The sequence below is a fragment of the Denticeps clupeoides genome, chromosome 6, assembly GCF_900700375.1.
Source record: "Denticeps clupeoides chromosome 6, fDenClu1.1, whole genome shotgun sequence".
Lineage (NCBI taxonomy): Eukaryota > Metazoa > Chordata > Actinopteri > Clupeiformes > Denticipitidae > Denticeps > Denticeps clupeoides.
The window spans coordinates 330,757-343,844 of record NC_041712.1 but is presented as its reverse complement, the minus strand read 5'-3'; the positions used below and the strand labels follow the sequence as shown (position 1 = coordinate 343,844).

At 42.6% G+C, this 13,088-nt stretch overlaps 2 protein-coding genes across 2 annotated transcripts; both read left to right on the top strand.

The window, feature by feature from the left end:
* The first annotated feature begins 2,235 nt into the window (after window positions 1-2,235).
* Window positions 2,236-5,030, top strand: btg4 (B-cell translocation gene 4). The gene is made up of 5 exons (XM_028984250.1): window positions 2,236-2,408; window positions 2,478-2,615; window positions 2,729-2,975; window positions 3,055-3,299; window positions 4,434-5,030. The coding sequence occupies exons 1-4, from the start codon at window positions 2,236-2,238 to the stop codon at window positions 3,262-3,264; spliced, it is 768 nt and encodes a 255-aa protein (XP_028840083.1). The 3' UTR covers window positions 3,265-3,299; window positions 4,434-5,030.
* Window positions 5,031-8,123: 3,093 nt separating this feature from the next.
* On the top strand, window positions 8,124-11,826 carry nrgna (neurogranin (protein kinase C substrate, RC3) a). The gene is made up of 3 exons (XM_028984957.1): window positions 8,124-8,741; window positions 9,801-9,947; window positions 11,405-11,826. Exons 1-3 carry the CDS (start codon window positions 8,727-8,729, stop codon window positions 11,423-11,425), a joined length of 183 nt encoding a protein of 60 aa, XP_028840790.1. The 5' UTR covers window positions 8,124-8,726; the 3' UTR covers window positions 11,426-11,826.
* The last annotated feature ends 1,262 nt before the right edge of the window (window positions 11,827-13,088 follow it).

Below are 13,088 nucleotides of genomic sequence, written 5' to 3'. Positions count from 1 at the left end.
CCTTAATGTGCCTGCTGCGAGATCTTCCCTACAAGTTACACACATGTTACTACTTCTAATACCCACCACTGCATAACAGTGGAGTAGAAGGAGAGGTGATCACCGCAGCTGCACTTTACGTACGCCGTATTTAACAATATTAATGTCATTTCTCTACTGACTTCATCTTCTCGTTCTCGCTCCAGCGCATGTTCTGTCGTTCAGATGGCTGTGAAGTTAGTGATTACTGTGAACTAATCAAATAACCACACTGCCTGGTGACCACACAGATCTTTGCAGGTCCTCCACGTGTAGGACCCTGAGCAGGCTTGGTGCTTTTGTGGAGTGGACGTGGGGATGCCAGGCTGTTGGCAGTATGGTTAGTGATTGCAGGTGGTATAAAACAATCAGCTAACTACACTGCCTACAAACCAGCCCCAAACCAACGATTCAGCATGGAACACAGAACAAACATGTCTACAATGACTCTGAAATTAGTAGGCAAGCTTTATGGAAAAATATTTCTTATACAGACCCAGCAGAAACCGTTTCTCCGTGTCCGCTTCTTTTCATTCCACCACTGCGTCGTTGTCACGGCTGCCGTGACGTCACATCACCAGGTGGGGTCAATTCGTCTGCCTGCCTGCCTGCCTGCCCGTCTGACTGTCTCTCTGTCTGTCTGACTGACCTGTCTATCTGCCTGCCTGCCTGTCTGTCTCTCTGTCTGTCTCTCTGACTGTCTGTCTGCCTTCCTGTCTGTCTGCCTGCCTGTCTCTCTGTCTGTCTGTCTGTCTGTCTGACCTGTGTGTCTGTCTTTCTCTCTGTCTGTCTGTCTGTCTGTCTGCCTGCCTGTCTGTCAGACCTGTGTATCTGTCTGTCTCTCTGTCTGTCTGTCTGTCTGTCAGACCTGTGTATCTGTCTGTCTCTCTGTCTGTCTGTCTGTCTGTCAGACCTGTGTATCTGTCTGTCTGTCTGTCTGTCAGACCTGTGTATCTGTCTGTCTCTCTGTCTGTCTGTCTGTCTGTCAGACCTGTGTATCTGTCTGTCTGTCTGTCTGTCAGACCTGTGTATCTGTCTGTCTCTCTGTCTGTCTGTCTGTCTGACCTGTGTATCTGTCTGTCTGTCTGTCTGTCAGACCTGTGTATCTGTCTGTCTGTCTGTCTGCCTGCCTGTCTCTCTGTCTGTCTGTCTGACCTGTGTGTCTGTCTATCTCTCTGTCTGTGTATCTGTCTGTCTGTCTGTCTGTCGGACCTGTGTGTCTGTCTCTCTGTCTGTCTGTCTGTCTGTCAGACCTGTGTATCTCTCTGTCTATCTGTCTGTCTGTCTGTCAGACCTGTGTATCTCTCTGTCTATCTGTCTGTCTGTCTGTCAGACCTGTGTATCTCTCTGTCTATCTGTCTGTCTGTCTGTCTGTGTATCTGTCTGTCTGTCTGTCTGTCTGACCTGTGTGTCTGTCTCTCTGTCTGTCTGTCTGTCTGTCAGACCTGTGTATCTCTCTGTCTATCTGTCTGTCTGTCTGTCAGACCTGTGTATCTCTCTGTCTATCTGTCTGTCTGTCTGTCTGACCTGTGTGTCTGTCTCTCTGTCTGTCTGTCTGTCTGTCAGACCTGTGTATCTGTCTGTCTGTCTGTCTGTCTATCTGTCTGTCTGTCTGTCTGACCTGTGTATCTGTCTGTCTCTCTGTCTGTCTGTCTGACCTGTGTATCTGTCTATCTGTCTGTCTGTCTGTGTGACCTGTGTATCTGCCGCCATAGCCTCTGTCTGAGGTCCCTGTCGCTTGTCGCCGCTTTATATTCTCCAGATTCAGTTGGAATTGAGCGGCAGCGGTGGCGGGAAGCGCGATCAGCGGCAACTTCGGCGCGTCCTTCTCCCCCAAACCTGCGCCTTTATTCCAGCGTCATGACGCCACAACGTCACAAAAAACCGCACTATTTCATTTATTATCTTTTATGTTCAGAAACAAAACTTCCTTTTTTACTTTTGGAATAAATCTTCTGGAACTGGCCAGCCGGGGTTGCTATGGAAACCCAGTTCAACAGGATGAGCCCTTATTCTGGGTATATATATGGATCTGTATATGGACTGCGGTATATACAGTAATTGCAGCGCCATTAGAAGTTAATTGCAGTGCTAATTGGGCGCACGTGCTCTGCTCATTAAAGACGCGCGTCCGGCGCGCTGACGTCACAGCTTTTAATGTGGCGGATTCAAAGGAAGAGCCTTCGCTTTGACGAAACGTTTTAACCGAGAAGAAGTATGAAGGAGGAAATTGCAGCGACTGTGTTCTTCATTGCGAGACTGGCGAAGAAACACGGGAAGGTGGAGCGAGCAGGTCGGGAGAAGTTCGCAGTGGCCCTCACCTCCGTTCTGTTTGAGAGTTACAAGGGCCACTGGTATCCAGACAACCCTGCCAGAGGCCAGGCTTTCCGGTAGGAGGCTCAGTTGTTTCTGGCATGTGCGCCGTTGGCATGGGACCAGCTTGTCCTCATTGTCCCCAGGTGTCTGCGGATGAATAAATCCTGCGCTCAAGACCCAGTCCTTCAACAGGCCTGCAGACAGAGTGACATTGACTACGACGACCTGGGGTTGCCCAGAGAGATCACGATTTGGGTGGACCCTGGAGAGGTGTCTTGCAGGTGCGTGAGAAGGTCCAGCCAGGAGCAGTTTTTTTTTTTTTTTTTTTTTTGTCCCCTCACAACCTCAGTGCAGGTTTGGATTTTCTCCCGTCGTATGTGTTGTCTCTCTGAAGGTATGGGGAGAAGACTACACCTTTCTGTGTAACTCAGCTTGAGGGTCAAAGAGGTGATGGCGAGTTCTCAAGAAGAATAAACAACGCGGTGGAGCGGGCTTCCTCCGACTATCACTCCGGGACCTCGTCCGATGAGGAGGGAGGGAACACGAGCACCACCACCACCTCCAGCAGCAACAGCAGCTGCTTGTCTGCTCCAGAGCCCAAGTCCATTCCCACTGTCAGCAACCCCAACAGCGTCTACCAGGTAATCGGAATTAAGCCGTCTTCTCTCATACCTGCACGTCAATAATGACTGACTTGTGGTCTCTTGCGTTCTCGTAAAGTTCAGTGACTTTGCGCCCCCCCCGCCGATGCAGAACTGGGGTCCATATCCAAAGAGAAAAGCACATTATTCAGGAGAGGGATACCAACCGCATTCTTCAGCTAATGGACCGTTCCCCCAGCATAAAACCTTCAAAAACTACAGGCCCTCGTTCGCGTTCTCCGGCCCGCGCGTGGATAAATACCACTGGGTCAGCAAGAGCCGCTCCTGATCACCCAGCGTCCCAAGCCTGCCTCATCCGGTCTCGTATGTCCATGTTCGTCTTTTATTTATGTAATCTTGTAAGCATTACTGTCAAGCCATTTTAAATCATTTTAAATAAATTTTTATTGTCTTAAATTTAAAATGTCAAGTGTGTAAATCCTAAATAAAATTTGTATTTTGTTTTTTCACACTTGTGGTTTTAGTTTACCAACCACTTTCAGCCGTCCTACTTACTGATGGACATACAATTATGGTCCGGAATTTTATAATTTTTATATATTTATTTATCCCCCATGTTAATGCAAACATCAACTGGGCTCACAGGATGATTCCATGGTGCTTTAGGATATTAGACTTCATTACGCATGTGAATGTTGAATTTTTTTTTTTAATTGAATTGTAGGGGGTGGGTTGAGGGGTTTCTTTTAATGGGTAATGGTCCTTATTGGTGGAAGTTTGCAGGACTGAATATACGGGCAGGGTGGTAGTAGCCTAGTGGGTAACACACTCGCCTGTGAACCAGAAGACCCGGGTTCGAATCCCACTTACTGCCATTGTGTCCCTGAGCAAGACACTTAACCCTAAATTGCTACAGCGAGACTGTCCCTGTAAATACTGATTGTAAGTCGCTCTGGATAAGGGCGTCTGATAAATGCTGTAAATGACTTAACCCATAACTTGATTGGCTGGAGGCTGAGATCGAGATGATCGCTGAGTGATCGCTCATGCTTAGTTTGCCAGATTACACAATTCTTTGGAGTTGAATTTCTCACTGAAGATGATCAATTTGAACACACTGAATAATATTACTTGATATTTGGTGCTTGAGGCTTTTATTGTGAATTTATTGATATTGAAAAATATATACTGAAATTTTCAGCAAAATTGTAGAGGCAAAACATTGTTTCAATACATAAAAATCAATGTTTGAAATTCAAAGGCTAATGCATTTTCTATCATATTAAATGAGGTTGAAATGTAAACATAATATAAACAGTCAGTACATTCTTCATATTTTTGACATGTTGGTACAGTGTCCAGCTTGTATAAGAGTGTAAATGTCCTGCACCCTCAGAATAACTAAACACACAGACCTTCATGTCTAAACTGGTGGCAACAAAAGTGAGCACAGCCCTGAGTGAAAAGGTCCAAATTGTCGATATTTCTTTTGGCCAGCGTTATTTTCCAGCACTGCCTCATTTCTCATGGAGTTCACTAGAGCTGGAATCCTCTTCTGCGTCTCCTCGACGACATGATGGAGTTGGTGGATGTTAGAAACCTTGCGCTCCTCCACCTTCCACCTGAACCAGATAAGTTGATCTTGGTCTCCTCAGACCACAGGAAATGGCTCCAGTATCCATGTCATTAGTCTGCTTGTCTTCATAAACCTTTTCTCTTTCTCAATCTGACAGGCTGACCTCTGACCCTGCAATGCTGGCAGGACTCCTACGTCTATTTTCAAAAGATGACCTCTGGATATGATGCTGATCTCGGCTTCTTTGGTGGCCAATGGCATTGCCGGTTCGGTTTGGGACCTGTTTAACCTTGAACATTCCCAAAATAAACTGGTTGGTTTGCACCACATGACACCAATTCTGGTCTATCATACCTGCCCTTTCAGTTTGAGTCCCTCACTCACTCTGTTTGAGTTGGTGATTGGTAAAATGGGGAAGTGGTGGCCTAGCGGTTAAGGAAGCGGCCCCATAATCAGAAGGTTGCCGGTTCGAATCCCGAGGTGCCACTGAGGTGTCACTGAGCAAAACACCGTCCCCACACACTGCTCTCCGGGCGCCTGTCATGGCTGCCCACTGTTCACTCAGGGTGATGGGTTAAATGCAGAGGACAAATTTCACTGTGTGCACCGTGTGCTGTGCTGCTGTGTACCACATGTGACAATCACTTCACTTTCAACTTTAAAAGGGTTTCATGTTTTGTAAAATTGCTTAGCATGTTGTACATTTATTTTATGAAATGTTAATTTGTAATTTTGCACTTGTCTGCCACCATAATTTATCCATCTGAAATGAGCTGTGACAAACAACAGCATTTATTTCTTATATAGCCCATAATCACAAGCAGTATGTCTCAATGGGCTTTGAGTCAGTGCAGGGCTGGTGTTGATTTGTCCAAGAAGAGAAAAAGTCCAGAGAGAACAAATAGAAGCAGCAGCAGAAGGTGGCATTGTACGATGGTCCAAAATATGGCAGCCCGTCTCATCTTCAACCAGCCGAAACACCCCCACGTCCCACCTCTTCTCACCGCTCTCCACCGGCTCCCGGTAGCTGCTCACATCGAGTTTAAATCCTTGATGCTGCCTACAGGGCTGTAAATGGAAGTTCTCCCTCTTACACCAACACACTACTAGCCAGATACACTCCTGCACGCCCTCTCAGATCTGCACACGAAACGAGACTAAAAATTCCCTCTTCACGGGGTCTCCGGTCCCAATTAGCTCTGTTCTCCGTTGTTGTCCCTGGCTGCTCCATTCGACTAGCCGAGACTACTACCACTTTTAAGAAGCTGAAAACCCTCTTATTCAAAAAGCATTTCAGACGAGTCCAACACTAACACACACACACACACACACACACACACACACACACACACTGCACAAAAAAAAAAATGTGTGTGTGTATAAATTTTTTCTTCGTCTAGCACTTGACAATTTCCCAGCGTGTTCTTTTTCTGACAAGTTCAGCCTTATCAGGGCTCTTAGTTTTGTAACTCACAATCTATAGAAATCGGACGAGAATTGCTGGTGTCTTCCTCCTGTAAGTCGCTTTGGAGAAAAGCGTCTGCTAAGTAAAGTAAAGTACGACTGATACTGTAATATGTGGTTATAGTGGTATATTGGTGCTACAGTGGCCCACTACCTTAACTAGGACAGCCTAACTAGTGTGAATTTAACACTGTCTGTGTCTAACAGGGGGACTGTGTGATAATGTGGACTTAATAATTGACACTGTGTCTGGGACTTTAACAGAAGGCCACAGAAAACCTCAAGCAATCCATAGTACAACATCATGACCCTAACCTGCACCAAAAACATTGCTAAAAAAAGGAGAATGATATTAGAATCAGTGGAAAGATGCCCTCTGCTGTGCACTTTCTTCTCTGGCATTCTTCAGCGGTCACCTCCCTGTTACTCACTGGAAATACAGGTCATTCTCATTGGTCAGTTTGGATGAATGATAGCTTGTTTGAGCCTTTGGAGACAGTAGAATTGACCGGTAGTCTCAGAAATGGCAATTTCTGGTCACTATCAGAGGGGCTGATGTGGAGGTAGTGGAGGACTACTGGTATCAGGGGCTTCACATAGATAGTAAACTGGACTGGTCCAAGAATACCAACACTGTCTTCAAGAAAGGGATGTGTGTGTGTGTGTGTGTGTGTGTGCGCCCTGTACAGTGTTTCAGATGCTCTGACGCCAGAAAGTGAAAGTCAAACAGCTGCTCCAGATTCTGTTCTTGAATTAAATATTGGTCCGTGTGTGTGTGTGTGTGTGTGTGTATGTGTGTGTGTGTGTGAGAGAGAGTGTATTTACTTTCTGGAAGCCAGGCAACCTGATGGAAGGCAGAAGTGAAGGTACCTTCCACACATGGCAGCACATTTCATGTTGGGACAAGTCTTTAAAACAAAAGTGTTTTACTTTGAGGAGCTGCTCTACAGTGTTGGCCGAATGTTCTGATGTCCTCCTGAAGATGTCTGGAAGACTTGTACAGTTCTTAAACATGACAGATCTTCAGCTGAGGTGCATGCTGTGCTTCTTAGTTTTACAAGGTGAGCTCAAAACTATTACAGTGAGATTCATTGTAGAGAATCATTATGAAATTATTGTATTCTGCTTGACTAAATATTTTCATACGAATTTGTCTTCTCTACCAGCTACTTCCATAAAAATCTTCTCCCCTGTTGGATGGATGGTTCAACTCCCATGTAAACATAAATATAAATCCCTGGAGGGAATCACGCAGCTTTCCCTACAGTGGAAAGGTCCAAGTAATGAGCTTCTTTGCCACTTCATCAAGCACAAGGCTTATCAGAACTGCACTCCAGGATACTCCATGGACTACAAAGCAGGCAACATCACTCTAACCATTGCAGGGGTACAAATGTCTGACTTTGGGACCCATATTTGCTCTGTAAGCAAACGTCATGAGTTTTCAGACTTCACCGTAGAGCTTCTCCTGAAGATGGGTGAGTTCATACACTTCATATTATATGAGACCTACCTTGATGCTGGTGGAAGCTGAACGATATCTGTCTTTGTTCAGAATCAACCAAAACACCAACAAAGATGTCAACAGTGCACAGCGGCTCTCCTGCAGGTATTACCTACACTACCAGTCCAAAGTCCTGAAGGTTTATGCTGAACATAACATGAACATTCATTAATGTTAATGAGCATCTCATGATGATGACAATAGTGAACAAAGCAGCCATGAAGGTAAAAAACAGATTCATCAAACATACTTCACTTTCTCCTTGCATTGGATTCTTCAAAAGGGCTCCATCTTAGTCCCCTTAACTGTCACAGAGTAGGGGCGTCCAGACTTTTGACTGATAGTGTATGTGCACAGTTAAATTAATTCATCTTTATAAGCCATATATGCCATATTCATAAAAAGGATTTAACTGGCACCACTAACGTAGTCTTTACTACTTGCTCTCTCTGCATGGTTATCTCATAACCATATATAAAAAGTTTTACAAAGGCTGTTCAATAATTTCATTTCAATTCATGTGTGTGCCATGCTTTTTAATACACATGATGTGCAAGAATACATCATATCTTTCATTCCCACAGGTTGCCTTTCTTTCATTCTCTGGTCTGCTCTGTTCCTGACTCTGTGTGGATGACGAAAGGTGTCGATTCAATCTAATCTAGTAAATCTAGAAAAAGCGTATTTTATAGAATTTGGTTGAGGTGAAATGAAAAATGACATAGAATGTTATCACAATGTCACTAGATGGCAGTAGTGTCACTTTTAAAAGCTGTTGCACTGTAGTGGAAAATATTTAAATATGAATATGATGTATCCAGTTCTGACATCAGTAAACATGGGACAGCCGTGTTGGAATTGATTCAGAAAATGCATGCAACTTGAAAGGATTTAATATTAATCAATTGTGTTTTCATTTTGTCCAGTTTAAAGTCCATCACCTTAAATAAACCTCTTCCCAACTTCAAACCTCCTCACAAGCCATTCATTTGAATGAACTAGTTTATAAAATGTCTGAAACGACAGAGTAGAATTTGGGGAAATTAGAGTAATGTAGGGTCTTGGTTAAGAGGAGGAGAATGATGATGATTCTGGATCGTGGCTGCTTATTGGTGCATCGCTTCCCTTCATGACTGAAACACCACAAATGGGAGAGAGACAGAGGCTGGCAGACTGACAGAAACGCTGCAATCTTCTATTAAAGAAAAAGAAAACTGTGTTGGAATATAACAGCAGCACCAGAACCATGGACTGTCGGAACGTAAGTACGGAACCTTGCATAGCAGAACCACAGCCATTTCTTGATTTTTATTATTGCTGTTAATATTATTATCATCCTTGGGGTGCAAAAGTAAAGTAATTTAATGCCTTTTCATTTGTGTAATTAATTAATGCCATCTATTTGTGTAATGAAATGAAATGCAGGGAAGCAATGAACAAAATGTAGATTGACAATTAATCTTCCTTCTTTTACAAGGCACATGAAGAAGGATAAACTGTCTTAGAATTACTATGAGAATTATACCATCAGATGTGAATGAAAGTGTTATGGTTTTTTTCTGTTGTAAGGCTAATAATTTAAAAATGAGTGTGTAAGTGTGTGTGCGGACCATGGACCCAAAGAGATTCCTGCGGTACAATTTGCTCCATTGTGTTGTGATAGTGGTGTATAGTACAGTGGTGACCACGCCATACAGCACAGGAAAGTCTGGTTTTCATCAAAATAACCAATATATGCTGAATTTTGGTAAGTATATGAATCCCCATGAAGAATTCTCACAAATATTACAATTTCATCAGAATGCTGAAAATGTTTTATCTGGATGTAGTTCTTTTGGTGCATATTAGTTAAGAAATGTCCTGATTATGACTGTAAGGTGAAAAGAAGTGAACCAGACATATTAGTCTGTGAATGTGGGAGATTTTAAGGAACAGCATTTACTAATGAATAATTGGAAGATATGACTTGTGAATAACTGAGCAGAAGGTCATTTGCATGTTCCCAGTAATCAGTCATTTAGACCCATTTATGTTTATAGACTGTATTCGATATCAAATTTAACTGTCTAGAATTGACTAAAAATTGATTAGCAATACTTACTTCATTCATATTCAAAAAGAAACAAGAAGAATTTATTGACAACTTCAGAGGTTATATATTGTTACGCTTTTAATTATAGTCATGGGAATTATTTCCTACTATATTTCCATGACAGTTGTTCAGTGATCTAAATAACAGGATACATACGGAAATTGACTGGAAAATGGAGATAGAGAAGATAGAACGCCATACCATGGTCCTTCTTTATGCCACCATTAGCAAGGGTGCACTCAGCCCCAGGATGAGGACATAATGGACATCCCACTGGATGACCCAGCAGCTAATAAGGCAGCAGCCAAAATCCAGGCTGGTTTCCGTGGCCACATGACCAGGAAGAAGATGAAGGATGACAAGCCAAGGGAAGAAGTGAGTTTCTGTTGTCTGTTGTGTCTGCTATTTTAACGAATGTTCTGCTTCACTTTTGTCAGGGAATTCTACTGAACGTTCCGTCTTCATGCCTAATTACAATCCATAAAGAAGGAACCATTTACAGTCAAAGTTAACACAAATAATAAAGAGAAATGAGGAATTAAATACTGCTGGCACAGACAACATTGGCAGGATTACTGAGTGGCAGAGAAAATAACGATCATGTTATGTGTTATAAAAAGACTTACTTATTCAGAAATGTTCTAACCTGAATTTATTACCATTTCACTTTGCTTCACTCACATTATGTAATCATATTATTTAAATTATGATATTAAATGATTCAATTATTGTCCAGAAATTTCGTAATTGTTTACAAATCTCCCATCTCCCCCACTTGACTACAGACTGGTTAAAATGGTCTCCTAGCAATGCAACCTTAATTACTTGTTGCTAGGCAATAACTCCAGTTAGCCATGTCATGGGAGTACCCACGCTCTCAGATGCATTTGTCTTGCATGGACAAGTGGGATTATTGTATTTAAATAAAGGGAAATTCAGTTGTATCACACTGTGCATTAATGGAATATGCTGCCCAGCATTTTTTTTTCCACTGTTAGTTTATATCGTTCATATTCAGTGACATTATGTCTCAATTTACAACACAATTATTGACTTATTTGTGTATGGAGCATTCGTTCTTTAAAACCAGTTTTACATCAAGAGGAAGCTTACACAATTAGAGAGACAAGAACATAAATGTGACGCATGGCATACATGATCCAGTATCTCCTAGACTCTCAGAGTCTCTTTCATTACTTCAGCACATCCATCCCTTCTTCCTTTCATTTGGGATTTGGTCACAGCCATCACAATCTATCACGGCCAACGGCGTACGGCATGGCAGGCAGGAAACAGGATGCACACGCACGGCTTCACGATAACAGTGGGGCACGGCCTGCAGCGACTGGCTAATACATAGAGACGTACATACAATGGCCTGGCAAGAGCTAGATATAAAAGGACCACAGCAGGTTACCCAGCAGTACCCCTACAATCACAATATTGGACCTTTTGGTTTCCTTCATGATTACTTATATATTTTATTGTATTGTGTTGCTTGAGAGACCAATGGCTTGAACCAAAATCCTTATGTGATTGTAATTCTGATTTTGATAATAACTGTGCATCAGTAAATCTATATGATGTTAGTGAGATTTGTACATGGGTTGATTTTAAGCTTCATGTTTTTACTTAAAAACTGGCCTTTTACAAATAGATCAAGTAGGACTGTCCAAAAAGTAGTAGAGAATGAGCTCCTAAAACTAAGCTTCTGCCTTATATCTTTCTGCTATTAAAGTTGAACATCTACTAATGCGCCTCTCTTCACAGCAGCTTTTATTTGACAGTGAATGAAATAAAGTCTACAACTGACTTTCCCCTTTCTCTTTTAGAAACAACGAGAACAAAAGTAAAAAGGAAATACGCCACGAACTTATCCATGTGCAGCGTGATTCTGGCCAAACACCCACATCACTGCAATAACCAGAGCTCCTTTGTCCAAGAGAAATGTCAGTGTCACAGTTATCATAGAGTAGCTCTGGACTTTGACTCTAGTCAGGACAGTGTCTAAGACCCAAAAACCTCTCAGCATGAGTTTTATGAAACCTGTATTCCAAAGGAAAGCTTTTCTGGTCTGGAGGATTGATTCTTTTGATTGGAGAGTGTGTTGTGTGATGTTTCTTTTAGTTCTATGATACCTTCCCTGGCAGTTGTGAATTAAATAATTATGCATTTTACAAAAACTACAGCTCACTACCTTTTCTAGTGTGATCTTGTTTTGCCTGTTTAATAAAGCTGAATTTATTGAGACCAATGGCTGTTCTCTTATTTTCTTGTACGGTAGTGTCTCAGATAGAAATATATACCCAAACTATAAACTGTTTGAAAGTCTGTTGGCACAATACTTTGACCACATCCACTTTGTGCAATGTTCCAGTAAAACATGTTGCACAAAGATGAAATTAGGAATATGCCATCCACTGTGATTCAAAATAGGTTCGAGTCTGACTTGGTCATGTAGTGTTTTTGCACAAAGACGAATAGATACAATATCAATATAAGTTATAGGTTAACCAGTGTTGGTTTTTTATTATTTAACTTTTTGATTAAACCTTAAGATACATTTTTGATCCAGATGTCCAAAAAACCCTGTTATTCCTATTGGAAATTGCATGTCTGGATCCTGGATCCTGTACTACCTCAGCAACTGACCACAGGATGTGAGAATTCAGGGCTGTGTGGCAGACAGGGTGGTCTGTAATATGGGTGTCCCACAGGGAACGGTCCTGGCACCGTTCCTCTACACCATCTACACTGCTGACTTCACTCAGAACTCCAAAAACTGCTTCCTGCTTCATAGTTCTCTAATGATTCTGCAATAGTCTGACTCATCATGAATGGGGACAAAAAGAAGGACATAAAACTGACCTGGGACTTTGTGGACTGGTGCCAGCTGAATTACCTCCAGATCTGCAACTAAAGGACCAAGGAGCTGGTGGAAGACTTCTGCAGGCACAAACATCCTCCACTACAACCACTGAACATCCAGGGTATGGAAGCTACAGGTACCTTGGTGTTCATCTGAACAATAAATTGGACTGGACAAACAACTGAAGTGAAGTGAAAGTGAAGAGATTGTTATTGTGATGCACAGCACACAGTAACACAATGAAATGTGTCCTAAGAATTTAACTATCACCCTTGGGGGCAGAGGGCAGCCATGAATGGCACTCGGGGAGCAGTGTGTGGGGACGGTGCTTTGCTCAGTGGCACCTTGGAGGTTTGGGAATCGAACCGGCAACCTTCTGATTACGGGTCAGTTTCTACAGAAAATTGCTGTACCTGCTGAGGAAGCTTTAAGCCCATTGAGACATACTGTATGTGATTTTGGGCTATATAAGAAATAAATGTTGTCTTTTGGAATGAAGGGCCCTCTTGAAGACTTTTTATGACTCTGTGGTGGCATCAGCCATCTTTTATTGAGTGATCTGCTGGGGACAGAAAGAGACTGAACAGGCAGATCCAGAGGAGGTGGTGAGTGACAGGAGAATGACAGGTGGCTTAAGATGTCATCTC